We start from the raw sequence: 21,985 nt of genomic DNA on the forward strand, positions 1-21,985 counted from the left end.
AGAAAATGATGGGGGCTAAGGAGTTGGATGGAGAGAAGGAAGCCCCCGCTTTGGAAAGAGGGTTTTGCCTCAGAAGACAGTGACTCTGAATCATGGATTTTTATTAAAGGGAGGAGCAGGTGGGCATCTTCAAGCTGTAGTGGTGTTTCCACACTCATAGAAGGTCATATCAAGCTGACTCTCTAAACACTAGGAAGCAGCAAAAAGATTGGGTTGTGCATCTGAGAGGCTAAATATAATGGTGATGAGGCCCTCAAGGCGAGACTGAACTCACTCTTGGAACTAGTTTGTTTATTCCAAGATGATGGGAGATGACCCACACCCTGGAAGACACGCCACACACAGAGCATTCACTCAGCTCCTGGTCAAGGCTGGTTTGTGAGGTACTGGGGTAAAAAGGCCAGTCTTTTGATGTCTTGCAGTCTAAATCATGACTGTTTTTCTCAGATGATTCCATGGAGTAAAGCAGGGTAGGGAGATTTCTACCCTTTTAGGAGGGGCTATAATCAAGACCCCCAAATGCTCAGGTCTAGTGATGTCAAAGTAGACACTTAGGGTAGAGGCCTAGGTATCAGCAGTGGCTCCAACTATCCCCGGCTTGGAGGTTCTGTGGTTCTGAAAGTTAGGGTGCTATTGTTTATTCAGTTAGTGATAGTGGGCACAGTGTAAAATGGGTTACAATTGCATTTTGGCAGCCTGCCACCTACCTGGCCATTACCCGTAAATGTCCTCTGTGGTCATGGAGAACTGAGGTGTGCTTACTTTTTTCAGAGGTCTTGGTAACAAATGTGAAAGTAAATTCACTCTCCATACTTCTTTTAGAAAAAAGAGATTTTAAAATAATTTTAGTTTTAATTAATTTAAATTATTCTAACAGGAAGACCTTGGATTAATTTTTCTTTACTACCGATTCCTAAACCATGTCCCATTCCCTTCTCTTCAGTGCAGCCCAGGAACAATCTTCCCTGAAGTAATAAGTGTGGTGATTGGGCAAGGGTGGGAGGCTCTCAGTTGATCTCCTTTGACTAGATTACTTTGACCAGATTACCAGATTCAGATTTAGTCTGAGTTGGTTTTGGTTGGTTGTTGTCCTTCATTCTCCAAAAGGACTAAAATGACATTACCTTGTTAGAGTCAAGTTATAGCGTGTCTGACTGTGGCTGATCAGACCAATCCAAGTTCAGAATGCTCTACCATAGGTCAGGCACAAATTGTCCATGTGAACATTTGGGTTGGATTCTTCAAATTTGCGCATCTCACATTTCTTTTTAGCTACTTTAATTCTACTTTGCTCATAGAGCACAGCTCTTTCTCTGATGGGGCATGCCATACTGGGCAGTCCTTTACCAGCATCTCCTATGTCACACAATCACTTCCAAAGTTGTTTTTTGTTTGGGGGGGGGGCAGGGTAATGAGGGTCACAAAGCTAGTAAATGTCTGAGGCCAGATTTGAACTCAGGTCCTCCTGAATCCAGAGCTGGTACATTATCCACTGTGCCACCTAGCTGCCCCCACTTCCAAAGTTCTTAAGAGAGAATCTCAAGAGTGTCCTTTTATTTTATTTTGTTTTTCCTGATCACCACATGAGTGCTGGCCTCCTGTGAGTTCTCCATTAAAAGTCTTTTAGACAAGCATACATTTGGCATTCAAACAATGTGGTCAGCCCATTGGAGTTGTGCTCTCTGCAGTAGAGTTTGAATGCTTGGCAGTTTAGCTGGAGAGAGGACATGAGTGTCTGGTATCTTATGCTGCCTTGTGATCTTCAGAACCTTCCTAAGACAATTCAAGTAAAAGTGAATAGTTTCCTGTCATGGTGCTGGCATACTGTCCAGGTCTCACAGGTATATAACAATGAGGTCAGCACAATGGCTCTGTAGACATTCAGTTTGGTAGTCAGTCTAGTACCTCTTCTCTCCCACACTTTCCTTCAGAGCCTCCCAAATGCTGAGCTATCTCTGGCAATGTGTACATTAACATCATCATCAATGTGTACATCCTGTGAGGGCCAAAATTTGATATACAGAGCGTTATTTGGGTGACTCGCCTTAATATTAGGGTCCCGGAAATATGAGGGATTCTTTTACTTTTAATAGTCTTAACTCTAAGCTTAGCCTATGCAATCCCAGAGTGTTCCCAATTAAGCTAGTTCAAAGGAATTTAGGGTTAAACTCACCAACCCCGGTCAGTCTACAGTTATTCATTAGAACAGCAATCACCTGAAACAGAGCAAAACACGTGCCACCGCCAGGTCCAGGATGCCACCAGACTCATCCACCAGGCCAAAAGAGCAAGAGCTCTTGAACATGCCCCGCCTACCAGAAGTTGCCTCCCTTCAGGTGGCGTTTAGTTTTTCCTCCCCCAAAAGGGAGGGTCCTTCTCAGTAGCATATGTAATCTCAGGGTGGGCCAGGTGTGGCCCCTCCCAAATGATTCAGCTAAAACTTTTGATATTAATATTTACCACAAATAATTTTTACCACAGTCCCTGGAAAGTATTGTTACTATTGTGGGGCTAGCTGTTTCTGTCTAAATTATTGGGGAACTAGGCTGGGGTTTCTAAAATATTGCTACTTATAAATTAATGGCCATTGCACCAGTGTTTGATATTAAGCATTTATTAAATCATATTAAATGTTAGTATAGAGGGTTTTTTTGTTTGTTTGTTTTTTGGGGTTTTTTGGTGAGGTAATTGGGGTTAAATGACTTGCCCAGGGTCACACAGCTAGTAAGTGTCAAGGGTCTGAGGCCAGTTTTGAACTCAGGTCCTCCTGAATCCAGGACTGGTGCTCTATCCACTGTGCCACCTAGCTGTCCCTAATGTTAGTATAGAGTTGACCACATGGCATATAAACCAAACTGAAAACTCCCCAGTGCCCTATTTCTAAGAGAGAGAGCACACATGGCCTCAAGCCCTACATTACCTAATTAGGAGAGTGCTCACCAACCAGGCAGGTTCATACCAAAAGTGAGTTCCAAGATGGCATTGGCTAGGAGCCTCCTCTGAGCTTGCCTTTTATCCTCTTTTGATAGAGGCATGTCTCTACACACTGATCAAAGCTTAATTGGTCAGTGTCATTCAATTCCATTGATTGATGCGACTTGAGGGTGGTTCATATTAAAATGAGCTCTACAGTGATGATGTCAGGGTCTAGTGTAAAGACAGATTCCCTGAGGGCAAAGGTGCTTTCAGATAGGTGTGGTTTCTATCTCCTTACTTCACTGAGCTAGTCTCAAAGAGCCTCATCTCTAATGTACTTTTTCATTGGCTCTGAAAGAGACTAGCTAAACTTCCTGAGCTAAACATCCCAAAGTGTGTGGGGGGGGGGGGGGTAAGGGCCACCAAAAAAAATTTATTAATAATTATTTTCTCACACTGCCATGATAAGGGAACTTATCCACAGCATTCAAAACTTCTCCATTTGCTGTTACTAACGGTTCCACATATGGATGGTGTGATGCTGACTGATAGAGCACCTGTGTTTTCTTAGTATTAATTGTTTGGCCAAAATTATCACAAGCAGCAGAGAATTGGCACACTTTCCCAATCACCAATAGAGTGAAACAAGACTGTGTGCTTGCTCCCATGCTTTTTAGCACGGTTTTCCACGTTGGTAAATGCCTTCAATGAGGATGAACACAGCATCAAGGTCAGCTACCACAAGGATGGTAAATTCTTCAACTTGAAAAGGCCATAAGCCAAAACTAAAGTGGAGGGAGTATTGGTACATGTGTTTTTGTTTGCAGATGGCTATGCACTCAATGCAGCCTCTGAAGCTGAGGTGCAACAAGTCTGAACAATCCTCAGACTACAAGAAGGAAGAAACTTCTCTGATTGTTTTAGGTTCTGATTACTTCATCTTTTGAGTTCAACTTTGATCAGTTCTTTGCCCTTCACCAGGACCCTTCTCAATCATAATGTAGGTAAAGATGATTATTTTCTCATGAATCCCAAGACAAAGGTATCCTAATTCCCCATCATAGCTGGCATTTATGTAGCATCTTGAAATCTGCAAAGCCCTTCACATACCTAACTTCATTGGATTTTCAAAATAAACCTGTGAAACTAGATGTTGTTGTTATTATAATTCTCATTTTTACACATAAGGAAACAGAGATGAGTCTAGTGACTTCCCCAACATTACAGAGCTACTAAGTATCTGGGGCAGGATAGGACCCCACATTTTCCTGGCTCCTAATCTAGCACTATCCATTACATGATTCTCAGCTTTACATGGCAGAGAGCTTCTTGCAAGTTGGGCCTTTGAGATCCAATATTTTAGCAACCTATATTCCAGCAGCTGTCTTAATCAGAAACCTCTGGTTCCAAATTCTATTCTGGGAAAGGTCCATGACATCTAAAGCAAAATTTCTTAAAGTGTGGGTCACAACCCCATATCGGGTTGCATAACTGAATGTGGGGGGGTCATGAAAAATTTGGCAACAATAAAAGGTTATGCATACCTATTTTATATACCTATATACCCGGGGTCACGTAAAAATTTCTTGGGTGAAAAGGGTCGTGAGTAGAAAAAATTTAAGAAGCCGTGATCTAAAGAAACCAACATTTAGAGGCTGAACCAGAGATGTCCTTTATGACCAGAGAAAGCCTTCCTAACTTCCCCGGGGCTTGAGGGTGCAGACCAGTCCATGCTTGGGCTTCAGAGTAATGGAATCCAATACTCCAAAGTCCTGTCCTGGGATCATCTGAAGCTCCAGCCTCTGAAAGAGTTTGGCTATCAGCACTTTCACCTCCATCTATACATGAAGGAAAAATAATGGGTCAGTAACAGTGCCACTATTTTGCTATTAAAGCTGTTACTCAGAAATCTGTCATGGTGGAAAGGACTCACAAAGCCCCCGGTGATATCATCAGGCTGGGGAAAGAAGATTCCAGTACCATCTATTCTCCTTCTTCCCCAGCTATGACCATAGAAATCCTTCCCTTTCTCCAAGACCCATGAAGCCCTCCCTAATCTCCCCAGGGGAAGTGATCCCAATCCTCTCAAATTTTTCCTGGCATGTTCTTTATACCTTTCTCTTGAGGAAGCTCATGGCAAAGCTTCTTAAACTATAGGTGACAACTCCATATGGGATCATGTAGCTGAATGTGGGGGTTGTGAAAAATTTGGCAATAGTAAAAGGTAACGTATACCTATTTTATATACCTATATACCCAAGGTCGCTTAAAAATTTCTCAGGGGCAAAGGCATTGCCAGTGGAAAAAGTTTAAGAAGCCCTGGTTTAGAGCATGAGGGTGAGGGGGATGGGGTGGGGTGGGGTTAGAATTTGGAGGCCAGGAATCAGGAAGACTAGAGTTCATTTGCAGCCTCAGACACTGTGTAACCCTGGGCGAGTCACTTAACCTTTGTTTGCCTCAGTTTCTTCAACTCTAAAATGGGCATAATAATAGCACCTGCCTCTAATGATTGTTGTGAGGATCAAACGAAATAATATCTGTAAAAGTGCTTAGCACAGTGCCAGGCATGCAATAGGCACTATATAAATGCTTATTCCCTTACCCTCCCTTTATCCCAAGCACAAATTAATAGTGGAAGAGTGAAAAAAAAAAATCACCAGAATTGGAACCAGAACACTTGGGCTCTGCTCCTTACTCACTGGATGATGCTGAGCAAGAGAATCTAAGTCTGTTTCCTCATCTGTAAAATGGGGACTCGTGTCCTCCCTCACAGATCAGGCATAACGATTGAATGAGATCATGTCAGCAAAGCACTTAATAAAGTCCCATATAAAGGTCAGCTGGTAGAGCTATTTGAATCCCTGTCTTCTCTCTCCTTGACAGCAATGCTTATGATTCATTCATCTTCCTATCTCCCACTTTGCTCAATACAGGGCTTCACATCCAGCAAATATTTAATACATGTTTGCTGACTATAAACCTGAGACAAAGTCATATTCCTTATAAAATGTCAAACTTCTTAGAGGATGTCAAAGCTAGAGGGTTATTTAGTTAAGTATCCTCTTTTTGCAAAAGAAGAAACTAAAGTCCAAAGGAGGAAGCTATTTGCCCAAGGAGCCGTGTTGGCTCTCCACCAGAAGCGTTAACGCCTCCTTTCTACAAAATCCTTGACCAGTAATTCCCTAACCTTTGCTTGAAGGGCTCCCCCAAGGAAATGAGTCATTTTTTACATAACATAATAATGATAGCTAGAAGATTTGCAAAGCACTTAACAAATATCTCATTTGATTCTCACAACAGCCCCAGGAGGTAGGTGCTATTACAGATAAGGAAACTGAGGCAGACAGTGGATAAATGACTTGCCCAGGGTCACAGAGCTAGTAAATGTCTGAGGCTGGAGTTGAACTCAGGTCTTCCTAACTCCAGGTCTGGAATTCTATTCATTGATGCCTAACTGTTCTGGAAGTAAGGTAGTAAATGATAGTCATTTGTTACCTGTGAAAAATATTGACCAATGCAGGATCTTGGCCCCAAAGAAAATGGAAAGTAGGTAAAATTCGGTCTAGAAAAGGAAAAGATGGTTAACCACACAATTGATAGCAGAGACCTCTTTATAGCACTCAGGTCAGGGACCACTCCCACCTCAGAAGACTTACATATAATTACAGCAGAAAGCTGTTCCCATAGGCAACAGGTACCCCAGAGGAATAAATGACTCTGAGAGCCTTATAGTTTGAAGGGGCCCCAGTAGGGTCCAACCACAGAGGAATATTCTCTATAACACCTGTGTCGGGCAATCATCCATCCTTTACTTGAACCCTGTAGGCCCTAAGAAGGTGGTAGATTCTAATTATGGACAGTTATACTTTTGGGGGAGGGGAGGGGCAATGAGGGTTAAGTGACTTGCCCAGGGTCACACAGCTAGTAAGTGTCAAGTGTCTTAGGCCAGATTTGAACTCAGGTCCTCCTGAATCCAGGGCCAGTGCTTTATCCACTGCACCACCTAGCTGCCTCCAACAGTTATATTGTTATGAATCCTTCCTTATCTTGGGTTACAATCTGCCTCCTGTTGCTGCTGGTCTTCCATTCTGATCTTACAATCTTGATTCTAATTCCACCTTCTAGAGCTTTGCAGACTAAATTCAACACCTCTTCCCACATGCCAACTCTTTGAGTACTTGAAGAAGGGGATGATATTGTCTTATCCATCTGCCCCTCCCCTCTCTCCCAAGACTTCTTCATGTTGACCACCATGATTTCTCCCTAGCTGGCTAACAATGAAGGCTCTGTCTAGAGATGGAAACTGCAAATGGTAACTGTTCAGCCCTCCTTTCTTCACCAAATGCCACACCCACCAACCTTTCAACGCCCTCCTCCAATCACTGAGGCAGTTTCATCTCAGATATACTCACTACCTATAGAAGCATTTTCAGTTTTCTGACCTTGGAGCTGATTTACAAGATGCTTCATAGTTGATCCTGCCTCTATCCTTAGACGAGCAAACAACACTCCTATTCCCTATTCTCAAGTCAGAGTCACTGCCTTTCAAGGCAAAAAAAAGTCCTTTCTCTAGCAATTCTTCCCAATTTTCATCCCTCAGCCTTACTGCTTCCCTAATACCTATTCTACTTTCTTCCCTCCCCTTCTATTATGCTTTCCTGGTCTCTCAATCTATCACTAACATGATCCTAGATATCTTCTGATTATATTTTCCCCAACTTCTTGCATTTACAGAAATCTCCTGAAGACATCTTACTCCCTTGCCACCTTTTTCAGTGTTGCTCACGGTAACTTATGTCAAATCCCCCAACAAACCTGGCCAGAAATAGTGGGTATATTCCTTGTTTCTCACTGCTCCTTCCAGATCCTCCCTGGGCCACCATCTTGAAATTCATCCCATTTGTCTATATCACCCGGTCTGGAACCTGGTTGTCAACAGTTTCCAGCCTCCAGGTCAGTCTTCCATCTTTTTTTTTTTTTTTTTGGTGAGGCAATTGGGGTTAAGTGACTTGCCCAGGGTCACACAGCTAGTAAGTGTCAAATGTCTGAGGCTGGATTTGAACTCAGGTACTCCTGACTCCAGGGCCGGTGCTCTATCCACTGTGCCACCTAGCTGCCCCCAAAGAATCTTTTTGGTTTTTTTTTTTTTTTTGGTTTTTCTGCAGTGCAATGGGGGTTAAGTGACTTGCCCAGGGTCACACAGCTGTGTCAAGTGTCTGAGGCCGGATTTGAACTCAGGTACTCCTGAATCCAGGGTCAGTGCTTTATTCACTGTGCCACCTAGCCACCCCTTCCATCTTTTTTAAGGAGTTCAGAATGTAACTCACAATCTCTCTGACTTGAGCAATTGTACTGAGAGGGTCTACTACAAATTTATGTTATCTATTCTTAACTAGGTGGTTGCTGAAGCAAGGCAATCACCTTTATTTGTTGATTGATTCTCTATCACACATCCCACAGTATTTGTTCCAAACCTTTTCTTCTCTCCTCAACCCCCAGCCCCTCATAAGGGAAGGTTTGGGCCTTACATTTTATTGAGAAAATAAAGTCAGTTGCTGTGAGCATCCTCTTATTCCCTAGTCTATCTCAAAACCACTTGACAGGGGCAGCTAGGTGGCACAGTGGATAGAGCACCGGCCCTGGAGTCAGGAGTACCTGAGTTCAAATCCGGCCTCAAACACTTAACAGTGACTAGCTGTGTGACCCTGGGCAAGTCACTTAACCCCAATTGCCTCACTAAAAAAAAAAGAAAAAAGAAAAAAAAAGAAAACCACTTGACAACTTACTTTGTGTCATCTATCACTACCTATTCACTATTAGGTAAGAATCAAGTGAAATCATGCCTTTTTTCAAAGGGGTTTCTTCTTTTAGTGTTTTTAAAATGTACTTACTTGAAAGCTTCAGGACTGAACCGGTCTGGATTAAAAGTCAAGGGATCCTCAAAGTAAATCTCCATCCTGCCCATTGCATAGGTAGTGAACTGTTGACCAAATGAAGCTTCTGTTACTCCCTATTCACAGGGATCCATAGCCCAGCTACAGTGAAATCACCATATGAACAAGGACATCCCCCAGTGAGCCCCATCATAGTCAAAACATAGGCCAAATCTTAAACGGGGTCTAATGTATCTCTCTGAACAAAAATCTCTTTGCCATTGTGGTAAATGAGAGGCAATGCTGGGGAAAGAGTATGAATCTGGAAGTCAATATCCTAGCCTTGCCTTGTCTCTTACCCTTGAACAGGTAACTCCTCTTGGCCTCAAAATGAAATGAAATGAAAGAACTTAACCATTTATTCCCCCAAGGTTGCTTCAAGCTCTGATATTCTATGTTCTAGAATCATAAGGCCCTTTCCACCTCTGCCTATTCTATGGAAAGTGCTGTGTACACTAGAAAGTGCCATATGAACTCAAGGCATTTCTAAAAAAGGAAGTGAGAAGGCATAGAAGATCAGCTGGACTTCCTCCTTGCCACTCCCAGTTCACCCTGCTCACAATGGTACTTGATTTGTATGTCACTTTTTTTTTTTTTGGCGGGGCAAGAAGGGTTAAGTGACTTGCCCAGGGTCACACAGCTAGCACGTGTCAAGTGTCTGAGGCCAGGTTTGAACTCAGGTCTTCCTGAATACAGGGCCGGTGCTTTATCCACTGCACCACCTAGCTGCCCCCATAAGTTACTTTTTAAAGGTGAACCTTTGAGGAGTGCAGAGTTCCAAGGAGTCTCCCATTTTCCAGGGAAGCATCAGGACCCAGTACTCAAAAGGGAGCTTCTGGCACTTTGAAAATTTGATGCCTTCCTTTCCATTCATTACTAGCATGTTGCCCTAACTCCAAGGTTCTCAGTTGACTTGTCAAGCTTCCCCTCACAGCCAGTTATGAAAAGATAGACATACATACACATAATGAGGTGCATCCTGGGATTAGAAGGCCATCATCGACCACAAAGTCCTTCTCCAGCCACCGTACAGTTCCTGTTACAGGAGGATATAACCTGAGAACTTCTTTGAGAATCTGGAGAAATACATTAGAAGGGCAATTAGCCCTCCGTACAGAAAAACACAGACAAGAAGGAAAAACAATTTTTGAGTCTCATAATTTTGAGTCTCATCTCTCCCAATTCTCATATCGAAGCAGTTGCCAAGTCTTGTCCTTTCTACTTCTATAACCTCTTTCTCATATGGCATGCTGGACTTGGAGTCAGGGAGTCCCATATTTGAATCCCGACACAGACATTTAACTGTGTGATCTTGGGAAAGTCATTTAACCTCTCTGGAACTGAGCTTCCTCATTTGTAAAATAAGGAATTTGAACTTAATGATCTTTAGGTTCCCTTTTAGCTCTAAATTTCTTTTCCTATGATCCTGTTTTCTAATGCCACTGGACATCAATCAGCCTAGCCTAATTATCCCTACCCGAGCCATTTTAGTAACATCCTAACCAGCCCATCCTGCTTCCATTTTCTGCCTCTTCCAAGTCATCCATCCCATACTGCCAGTCTCATCTTCCTTATTCAGGAAAATAGTTTCAGACTTGCTCATAGTCACGTTGTTAGCAAGTGTAAGAGGCAGGAGTAAATCATTCTTTTTTTGTTGTTGTTTTTTTTTGCAGGGCAGTGAGGGTTAAGTGACTTGCCCAGGGTCACACAGCTAGTAAGTGTCAAGTGTCTGAGGTTGGATTTGAATTCAGGTCCTCCTGAATCCAGGGCCAGTGCTTTATCCACTGCACCACCTGAGTAAATCATTCTTTCCACACTTCCTCCTAGTACTTTGCTGTTTGTTGTTGTTCAGTCACTTCAGTCATATCCAACTCTTCTTGACCCCACTTGGGATTGTGTTGCCATTTCCTTCTCTTGCTCATTTTACAGATAAAAAAACTGAGGCATACGGGGTTAAGTGACTTGCCCAGGGTCACATACCTAGTAAGTTGTGTATGGCTGAATTTGAACTCAGGGAGACATATTCCTAACTCTAGGCCCAGTGCTCTATCCACTGTGCCTTCTACCTGGCCCCCTCATGGTGTTACAAACATCAATTTTTGTGTCCTCCTCCTATTAGACTCTAAGTTCCATGAGTTTAGAATTCACTCCAAGATATACTATGATGAAAAGAGTTCAGGTGCAAGTAAGGAAACTTGTTTCAAATCTTGGCAAACAAATGACTGGTTTGACAACAAATTCCATAAGATTACAGATTTAGAGAAGGGATCTTAGAGTTGATTTAGTTCAACTCCCTTGTTTAAGATTAAGTGATCTATTCAAAGTCATATAGGTAATGTCTTTCCCCCTAGCACCCACCCCCTTCTTCCTAACATCCCTTTTATTGTCAAGGGGACTACCATTGTCTCAGTCATTCAGGCTTGAAACCAAGGTATGGTCCTCAACTTCTCACATGCTCAACTTACAGATCCAGTTACTTGCCAAGTCCTGTCAATTCTACCTTCAGAACTCCTCTTGCACATTCTCCTTTCTCTGTTGATGCCGCCCACTATTCTGGTGCAGGCCCTCCTCATCTCACACCTGAGACTATTTAGAAAGTCTTCCTTTTGATCTCTCTGTCCCAACTTGGCTTTCCTCCCTTCAGCTATCAAATTAAGTCTTCCAAAAGTACAGGATTGACCATGTCACCATCCTATTCAGTAAACTTCCATGACTTCAATTACCTCTGGAATACAAAATAAAATCCTGTTTGGCTTTTAAAACCCCTTCATAATTTGAACTCTTCTACCTTTCCAGTCTACTTACAACTTACTCTTCTACATGTATTCTTCAATCCAGTAACACTGGTCTCCTTGCTATTCCTTGCACAAGACAGTCTATTTCCTGACTCTGGGCATTTTGCTGACTGTCTCCTAAGCCTGGAATTCTTTCCCTCCTCAACTCCACCTTCTGGTTTCACTGATTTCCTTTAAGTCTCAGCTAAAATCTCACCTTCTACAAGAAGCGTTTACCAATCCCCCTTAATGCTAGTGCCTTGCTTTTGTGATTCTCTCCAATTCATTGTGATTATATCATATTTGTACATGTTTCCTCCATTAGACTGAGCCTCTTGAAAGAAAAGACTGTTTTTTGCCCTTTTTGTATTTCCAGCAGTTAGCACAGAACAGGTGCTTAATAAAAGCTTGTTGACTATATTTGTCATTGTCCTAGGTCTTGGGGTTCTGGTTGGTCATTACCACTTTTCCTACACTTTTGTCCAAGCAAACAACTACTTTTAATCCCTTTCCAAGGAACAGGGTCTTTCCCATGGTCCTTGCCTCCACGGGGCTCCCTTGGCCACAAATGAGGACGTTAGCTGACAAGCTTTCTATTCTAGGAGTACAAATAGAGGGAAGTATGGCAGAGAGAAGGGTTCTAGGCTTTCCTTTTTGGTTTTATGTTGAGTTTGACATTACTGCAAAGGTCTATAGGTAGGTTAAACATTGCTACCCTGAAAGTCTATAAGAAACATATTTTGCCACAGGAAACTTTGCTATCTCTAGACAGAACAATGGAAAGCACTAGACCCACTTGCAGTAATTACTTTATCTATTAAAATGTTAATTGTTGGGGCAGCTAGGTGGTGCAGTGGATAAAACACTGGCCCTGGATTCAGGAGGACCTGAGTTCAAATCCGGGCACAGACACTTGACACTTACTAGCTTTGTGACCCTGGGCAAGTCGCTTAACCCTCAGTGACCACAAAAAAAGAAATCAATTGTTCCCCAAATGTTCTAGTCACAATTCATACACTCCATCTGGTTAACTAAACTTTGTATCTATACCCTGTTTCCCAACTTTCTGTAGCTTCATTTAGCTTGTCTCCTAGTCTCATTTGGTTTTTGTTTGTTTCTTCCAACTGTATTAAAATGCTTAACCTTGCACAGATTGAAGAGGAGAATTCTTCATGGCAATATAATTTTCTACCTGTGTTTGAAATGCTTCTTCTCCTACAGGCATAAGTAATAAAAAAAATTATTTTAAAGCCTTGGGAAGAAAAAAAAAGCCTTGGCCAAAATGAAATGAAAATGCAGGCGAAATAAGGGACCTTAAAGATTAACTAATCCATCCCTCTCATTTTCCAAATCTGGAACCTGGCCTGGTGATGCAGTATGGCCAGTCTACCCCACTGGGGTATAGTCTCATTCTGGTAGGGGAGGCCTAACCATAAGGGATCTGTCCTACAACCCTGTTGCTCAGCCAAAAGGAAGAATTTGGAGAGGGCTAAGAATGGATGCAGCAATTCTGGAAAGCAATGGACATAATGTCTAAAAAGTTACTAATTGCATAACTCAGTGACATCACTACTAGGTCTATACCCCAAAGAAAACAAGAAAGAGGAAAATGAGTCTTAAGTAGAATACATATACATATGCATGCATGTATGCATGTATAATAGCTTTTTTGTGGTGCAGAGAACCAAAAATTGAGTGGGTGTCCATCAACTGGGGAATGGCTGAACAAGTTGTGGTGTGAGCGGGATGAAGTATTGCCTTTCTGTAAGAAATGATAAGAGTGATGGTTTCAGAGAAACCTGGAAAGACTTATATGAACTGATGAATGGTGAAGTGACCAGAACAATTTCTATAATAAGAACATTGGGAAAACACATTGAAAGACTTAAGAACTCTGATTAATACACACCAAACACAATCCCAGAGGCCTCATTCATGATGAAACATGTTACTCACCTCCTGACAGAGAGGTAATGGACTCAAAGTGCAAACTGAGACATCTTTTTTTTGACATGGCTAATGTAGGAATTTTTTTTTTGTCTGACTATGTATATTTGTTACAAGGGCTTTTCTTTTCATTCTTTTTCAATGGGGATGAGGTACAGGAGGGAGGGAGAGAAGACAGATTTTGGTTAATTTTTTAAAATAAAATTTAATTAAAAAATAAATATAGGGGCAGCTAGGTGGCACAGTGTATAAAGCACTGGCCCTGGATTCAGGAGTACCTGAGTTCAAATCTGGCCTCAGACACTTGACATTTACTAGCTGTGTGACCCTGGGCAAGTCACTTAACCCCCATTACCCTGCAAAAATAAATAAATACATAAATAAATATATAAATATAGATAATAGAGGAAGCAGGCAGGGATGTGGCAGCAATTATTTCTCTGAACTCTGAAATATAGCAAGAATATACAGCATTGGGTTTGGGCAGATAAGGTGGGTAGAACATCAACACTGAGAGGAGGGGCATAATGGCTATGAGACCACTGGGAATGTGAGTTTAGACCCTTAGGAAAGAGAACAGGAATAATCATAACATGGATGAAAGAGGCCATGGTGCAGGGATGCCAGAGGACTTCCAGACAGAGGGAGTAGAACACCTAGAGGTTGGCTATCTACCTAACCCATTGGTTGTTTCTAACCTGCTGAAAAAATACAAATGCTCTAAGTACCGTCTATGTTTCAGCTCTGTGTGCCATATCCTAATTATAACTCTGGGTTTAAATGAGGTTCCAATTGTTAACATGGAGTTTACTGAGTTCAGTTATTAGGTGTAAAGTGTGGGCTCTATGGTTTGTGAATTTCCAGCACACTTGGGAAAGGCAAGAACACCCTCATCAGCTAAGGTCTCAAATCAAGGCAGAAGTCCTTGAAAGAATCTCTATTATACAAAAATGTTTATAGCAGCTCTTTTTGTGATGGCAAAGAATTGGAAATTGAGGGGATGCCCATCCATTGGGGAATGGCTGAACAAGTTGTACAGCTGAGCCGGAAGTACAACTCTCAAATTCAGGAGCTGTTTCTTCATGGCTCTGAGCCATGTTTGTAGATTTCTATACCTGTGAGAGGTACTGCAACTTTCCAATGTCTTGATATTCAATGTTTATTTTGGAACCAATAACTTCATCCAACTCAGCACGAAGTCTATTGGAGAAATCAAAAAGGAACAGTGAGAAACTATTCTCCAAGTGTTTCCACATTCAATTAGATTCAAACACTATCAAGGAGGTTATAGAGGGGGTTTCTGTTCAAGATGTGCAGAGCCTGGTGGTCTCTGGGGTCCTGCTCATCTTAGAGATTCTCTACTTCTACTCCTCATGTGACATGGTATTCGGTCCTTTGCCTATACTATTCAACCCTCCAGTGATGAGACTTAAATCTTTGTCATTAGAGGGTGATTAAAGGAAATGGAGAAAGCTAGGAGAGGAACGATGGTTCTCTCTCACGATTAAAAGAGTTATCATGTGGAAATATCACTTTGGTGCTTTATCTTGAACTAGGATGACTTTGGGTTCTCAAAGGCTACATGTAACAAGTTCTCACAAGTTCTACCAGTCTGGAAGAATGGCTTTGACTATGGTCCCTATGACAGACTGTGTTAATAACAATGGCTGATATTTATATAGGACTTAGTATGTATCAGGCACTGTGCTAAGCCCTTCATAATTAGTATCTTATTTGATCCTCACAACAACTCTGGGAGGTAGATGCTATTATTATCCCCATTTTACAGTTGAGGAAACTGAGGCAAACAGAGGCTAAGTGACTTGCCCAGGGTCACACAGCTAGTAAGTGTCTGAGGTCAGATTTGAACTCAGGAAGATAAGTTTTACTTCAGACCCTCTCTGTGCTCTGTGTGACTTTGCTAGAAACTAAATCTCTTTAAGCCTCAGTTTCCCCATCCACCAAATGAGGAGCTTCTGAGGTCCCTTCCAGCTTTTAAACTACAGCACTATAAATATGAAGATCATCATGATTTTAAGTTTGGCTCCTGTAACCCTCAAAGGAAGGAAAAACACCAAATGGCCCTCAGTACTGTTTAGCCCCCTTCCATTTCTGCAATGATAGTGTAAGAGCGGGAGAAAAGAGGAGGGAAAGAAAAAGTGGGTGACAAAAAAAATAAAAGACACCAATAGAAAAAAATTTGAAAGATCTTTAAAATGTTCTTGATTTTAAAAAAGGGGAAAGGACCTATATGTACATTATAGCAGCTCCTTTTGTGATGACAAAGAATCAGACATTGAGGGGATGTCCATCAACTGGGGAATGGCTGAAGAAATTGTAGTATATGATTATAATGGTACACTGTTGTACTATAAGAAATAATGAGCAGGATGCTTTCAGAAACACCTGAAAAGACCTACACGAACTGATGCAAAGTGAAGTGAGCAGAACCAAGAAAACATTGTACATAGTAACAGCAGTACCATAGGGTGATCAACTGTGAATGACTTAGTTATTCTCAGAAATACAATGATCCAAGACAATTCCAAAGAACTCATGAAAAATGCTATCCACCTCCAGAGAAAGACTTGATGGAGTGTGAAGACAATCGAAGCATATTTTTCACATTCTTTATTTTTTCATAGTTTTTAAAATCTGTTTTCTTTCCCAACATGACTAAAGTGAAAATTTGTTTTGCATGAGATTGCAGATGTATAACATATATCAAATTGTTTACCATCTCAGGGATTGGGAAGGAGTGTGAGGGAGAGAACTTGGAACTCAAAATTTTTAAAAGTTAATGTTAAGGGGCGGCTAGGTGGCGCAGTGGATAGAGCACCGGCCCTGGAGTCAGGAGGACCTGAGTTCAAATCCGGCCTCAGACACTTAACACTTACTAGCTGTGTGACCCTGGGCAAGTCACTTAACCCCAATTGCCTCACTAAAAAAAAAAAAAAAAGGTAATGTTAAAAACTATTTCACAAAAAAAAATAAATAAATTAAAATAAAATAAAAAACTATTTTACATGCTATTTGAAAAAAATAATATCCTCTTTTAAAAAATTCCTTGATAGAGGCAACCATAGATAACTTTGTTCAATGATCCTCTATCACTACCAATCAAGACATAAAGTGGGGAAATGTATACCTGCCCAAGATATTTTTTTCTGTTGTAAAAGATATTCTGGGGGCGGCTAGGTGGCACAGTGGATAGAGCACTGGCCCTGGATTCAGAAGGACCTGAGTTCAAATCCGACCTCAAACCCTTGACACTTACTAGCTGTGTGACCCTGGGCAAGTCACTTAACCCCAATTGCTTCACCCCCAAAAAAAAAAAAAAGATATTCTGTGGAGAATCTATCACTGTCAATCAAGCAATGAATTCATGTGTCAGGCATTGTGCTAAGTGTCCGTTAGATGACTCTATTGATAGAATGCTGGCTGGGCTTGGAGTGAGATAGACCTGAATTCAAATCTGTCCTTAGACACTTAGCTGTGTGACCCTGGCCAAGTCACTTAAGTTCTATTTGCCTTAATCTACTGGAAAAGGAAGTAGAAAACTACTCTAGCATCTTTGCCAAGAAAACCCCATGGGCAGTATTGTTGTGCTGTGAACCACAACATCATAAAGAATTGGGCATGACTGAATGACTGAAAAACAACTGTGCTAAGAGTTAAAGTGCAAATAGAAAAGCAAAACAGTCATTGCCTTCAAGAATCTTACAATCTAATAAGGGAGATAACATGTACATATGTAGGTATACATACAAGATATATACAAATTAAATAAAAGGTAACCTTGAAAGGCAAGGCAATAGCAGTTGGGAAGGAAGGAAAGAAATAAACGAGCATTTATTTAATGCCTACTGTGAGTCAAGAAGGAAGCTAGGTGGCATAGTGAATAGAGCATTGGGCTTGGAACCAGAAAAACTCATCTTCCTGAGTTCAAATCTAAACTCAGACACTTACTAGCTGTGTGACCCTGGGCAAGTCACTTAACCCAGTTTGCCTCCATTTCTCATTTGTAAAATGGGCTGGAGAGGGAAATGGCAAACCAGTATTTTTGCCAAAACAAAAAAATACCCAAATGGGATTGTGGAAAGTTGGACATAACTGAATTTTTTTTTTTTTGCGGGGGCAATGGGGGTTAAGTGATTTGCCCAGAGTCACACAGCTAGTAAGTGTCAAGTGTCTGAGGCCGGATTTGAACTCAGGTACTCCTGAATCCAGGGCCGGTGCTTTATCCACTGCGCCACCTAGCTGCACCAGCTAACTGAAAAATAATTTAACAGCAATGTGCCAGGAATATTAGTATACTAAGTGATTTACAAATATTATCTCATGGTATGATCCTAACAACCCTGGGAAAGAGGTGCTATTATTACCCCCATTTTACAGTTGAAGAAACTGAGGCAAACAGAAGTTCACTAACTTGTCCAAGGTCATACAGCTAGGCAGTATTTGAAGCTGGATAAATTTGGGTTTTCCTGACTCCAGGCCCAGCACTGTAACCACTGTGCCCCTTAGCTGCCCAGAGAGACTAGGAAAGGCCTCTTGTGGTAGTTGAGATGAATCTTGAAGCTGCCCCCATCAAGAACTGCTCAGCACTAATTTCAACACCTCCACAGCGAGTCCATACTTCATATAAACCATGAATATCCTATAATACAGAATCTTTGCCCAGAAAGTTATAAGCAATAAATTAATATCCTGGCTAGATAATCCTCAAGAAACACCAAACTCAAATGCCAACGACTTACCGTTCTACTATTTCTGGATGTCGTTGCAGTTCCATTAATACAAATAATACCTGATTGGAAGAAGTTTCAGATCCTGAAACAACAACAAAAAAAAATGGTGAAAGGAATAAGAAATAGCTAACGTTTATATAGCACCTTATGGTTTGCAAGGCACCTTACAAATCTTGTCTCATCTGATCATCACAACACCTCTGGGAAGTAGACACTATAATTATTCCTATTTTACAGATGAGGAAACTGAGGCAAATAGAGTCTAAGTGACTTGCCCATGGTCATACACCTAGTGTGTATGATGGGACTTGATTCAGGACTTCTTGACTCTATCCACTGAGCCACCTAGATGCCCAAGTGTTATATATCTCCCACTTATTGTCAAAGTTGCTGAGGCATTAGAGTCACTGACACATACTACTTGTAAGGACTAAAAGCACAAGGACTAGGTTCAAATTACTTAATAAATCATCTCCCTCATTCCCCAACACAAAGCAGGCTTTTAATAAGTTCTTGTTGAATGAATGAAATGAATTTTAGAGCTAAACAAATCGTATTGCTAAATTTATAATACTGCAACTTGAAGTACATTTAGATCACAAAACCAAAGACTATCAGAATAGGAAAAAATCCCTAGAATCCCTGAGTCACAGAATGTTAGAGTTAGAATGGTTCTAGAATCATAGAGTCACAGAATGATCAAGCAGGGAGAGAGCTGAGAGGTCAACTCATCCAAACTCCTCATTTCCCTCTGACTACTGACCTCCCTGGCTTCCTTTAAGTCTCAACTAAAATCCCACCTTCTACAAGAAGCCTTCCCCAACCCTCTTAATTCCTGTGACTTCCTTCTTTCAACTACTTCCTCTTTATTCTGTTTATAGCTTGCTTTGTATAGATTTGTTTGCATTTTGTCTCTATTAGATTATAAGCTTGTTGAGGGCAGGGACTATCTTTTGCCTCTTTTTATATCCTTTGCACTCAGCATAGTGCCTGGAACATAGTAGTTGTTTGATAAATGTTTATTGATTGATTTCACAGAAGAAACTGAGACCCAGAAAAAGGAAATGAGTCACATAAAAACACAGAACTAGTCATGGCTGAGCCAAGACCAGAGACTAAATTTCCTGGCAGCTGGTACACCACTCATCCATTAACAATTAATTATTGAGGGCAGCTAGATGGATAAAGCACTGGCCCTGGATTCAGGAGGACCTGAGTTCAAATCTGACCTCAGACACTTGACACTTAGTAGCTGTGTGACCCTGGGCAAGTCACTTAACCCTCATTGCCCCACAAAAAATTATTATTATTATTATTATTGAGTCAGGCTCTGTGATGCTGAGCTCATTACTTCCCCTTACATTTCCTTATCTGTAAAATGAGGGATTTGGACTAACTAAATCACTAGAGTCCTTTCCAGTCCTAAAGCCAATGAACCTCTGAAAATGCTGACTTAACAACATGACGGAGACTGCCTGATGTTGTGGATGGACATTGGATTTGAAATCGGAGGACCTGAGTTCTTTTGCTAGCCTGTTATTTATTGGTGGTGCAGCCATGGTCAAGTCATTTAACCTAAGCCTCAGTTTTCTCAACAAAATGGGAATGATATTTGTACTACTTACCCAGAAGTTTATTATGCAGTTTAAATGAGATTGCATATATAAAATATTGTATGAATTGCAAAGCACCAGATAATCACAAGATCTCACAACTACTGTGATGATTAAAGTACCAAGACCCTGGAAACTTATTTATATTATACATTTGCTTCCTAGATAATAGCTCAGCTTCAGCTCAGTCTTTGTCTCAATGACCAAAAATTCTTGATAGGTAGAACCTAAATTAGGAAGGTTCACCTATATTAGAAAAATAAAATGGAAAGTTATTCATTGCTATCATAACCTAATATTTTGACATCTATATAGTATACAGTAGATTGGGTTGAGTTAGGACACCTGGGTTTGAGTCCCAGTTCTGCTAATAACTTGCCGTGAGGCCTAGTATAAATCATTTCCCTTCCCTTCCCTTCCCTTCCCAAGTTTCCTCATCTTGAAAATGGGGGGGATTATTGAGATCCACAGTAAAGTCATTGTTTGGCCAGATAATGTTAGTGTTCAATTTCCCAGCTAAAAGCATCATGTGACCAAGTATAAATCTAGTTATGTAGCACTGGGCTAGAAGATTAGACCCCATTTAGTCTCTGCCATTTTTAATTCTTAGCCTAAGATGGATGCTTTCCTGATCCAACATTCTTTGGTCTAAAATTTTAAGGCCCATTCTAGCTCTTACATTTTAGGACTCTATATTCTGAGACCTTTTCTAGCATTCACATCCAATATGAAAATGATATGCAAACTAGAAAACGGGCTCACATTAGCCCCTGTCTTTAGTTGGACTCTAGTTACCCAATTCTTATTAAGATAAAGAGAAAAATTTTCCTTTTAGGGTCAAAGACTAAAATGACAAGTTTTTCTTTTTTTCTTTTTTAATTTGCCCCAAGAAATTAAGGGATTACAAACCAGCAATGAGGAAAGTGACAAAATTGTCCACCAGAAATTCATCATTTGTCCCTTCTTCAGCTGCAAAAGACAAGGGAAAGACTATTAATATGACATTAAGATCATCATTGCTTAAACCAGAAGAACAATTTATATAATAATAACACTGCACAGAAAAACAACTTTAAAAGACTGATCAATGCAATGACCAACCACGATTCCAAAGGATTGGTGATGAAGCATGCTACCCACCTCTGGATAGATAGATATGGTATTCAAGATGGAGAATGAAATATGCTTTAGTACATGGTTAATATAAGAAGTTGCTTTGTTTGACTATTCTGATTGGTATGAGGGTCTAATTTTTCTTTTTGGTGTATTCAATGTGAAGTAGGGAAAAATTACTAATTAAGAAAATAATAAAATTAAAGTTTAGCAAAAATAATTGTTGCTTCACATATTAAAATAATTACATATTTAATGACACTGCCTCTTTCTAAAACACCCTTCCCCATTTCTCTGGCATTCTACTCATCCTTCAAAGGCAAGGTCACAAAGTTTCCTTAAATCCCACCCCCAGTCAGAAGTATTTGTTCCCTCCTTGGAAATTCTATAAAAATTTACTCACACCTTTTTAATTCATTTATCTCCCTGAAAATTTCAATGCTCTGTAATTTGTTTGATAGGGATACCCTCTTCATCAATGAAGATTGCAATCCTCTATACCTTAGTAAATGGTCTGAGAATTGCTGTGGCTGGGAGATTCATCACCAAAACTCACGATGAATCTCTCTCAACCTCTTCCTCCTCTTCTTCTCTGAAGAAAGAGAGGAAGCCAGGAAGGGAGAGACATAGTCAAAAAAGACAGTTGCCTGAAATGGAATTGTAACTGAGCTTACAGAATATGGGGAAATGATTCACGGGCAAGGAGACCAACCAAAAACCTATTTCATATCATCATTGGGAATGGACAGGGTAAGAACAATCAGACGAAGGTTCATGAAGTTGAAGGATTTGTAAATCAGTGAAGATTTCCTTGCAATTAGTAGAGACATTCCCTTCTGTTGCCTTGACACAAATTTTAAAACAAACTCAAAGCTTATATTATTATAATTGGTTAAATTATTTTAAATAAATTGTTATAATTTTATTATATTATGTAT

General features: G+C 40.7%; 1 protein-coding gene across 2 annotated transcripts in view; it reads right to left on the reverse strand.

The window, feature by feature from the left end:
* Window positions 1–2,708: 2,708 nt before the first annotated feature.
* Window positions 2,709–21,985, reverse strand: part of LOC122741711 (cholesterol 24-hydroxylase) — a 46,170-nt gene continuing 26,893 nt past the window's right edge. For both annotated transcript variants that reach the window (XM_043985438.1, XM_043985437.1), the window contains 7 exons: window positions 20,844–20,903; window positions 18,331–18,403; window positions 14,686–14,770; window positions 9,812–9,925; window positions 8,808–8,896; window positions 6,412–6,478; window positions 2,709–4,754 (listed from right to left, as the gene is read on the reverse strand). In XM_043985438.1, coding sequence (XP_043841373.1) covers window positions 4,611–4,754; window positions 6,412–6,478; window positions 8,808–8,896; window positions 9,812–9,925; window positions 14,686–14,770; window positions 18,331–18,403; window positions 20,844–20,903 — 632 coding nt within the window. In that variant the 3' untranslated portion in view covers window positions 2,709–4,610. The remainder of the gene's footprint in view (window positions 4,755–6,411; window positions 6,479–8,807; window positions 8,897–9,811; window positions 9,926–14,685; window positions 14,771–18,330; window positions 18,404–20,843; window positions 20,904–21,985) is intronic.

Source organism: Dromiciops gliroides, chromosome 2 (assembly GCF_019393635.1).
Source record: "Dromiciops gliroides isolate mDroGli1 chromosome 2, mDroGli1.pri, whole genome shotgun sequence".
Taxonomy (NCBI): Eukaryota; Metazoa; Chordata; class Mammalia; order Microbiotheria; family Microbiotheriidae; genus Dromiciops; species Dromiciops gliroides.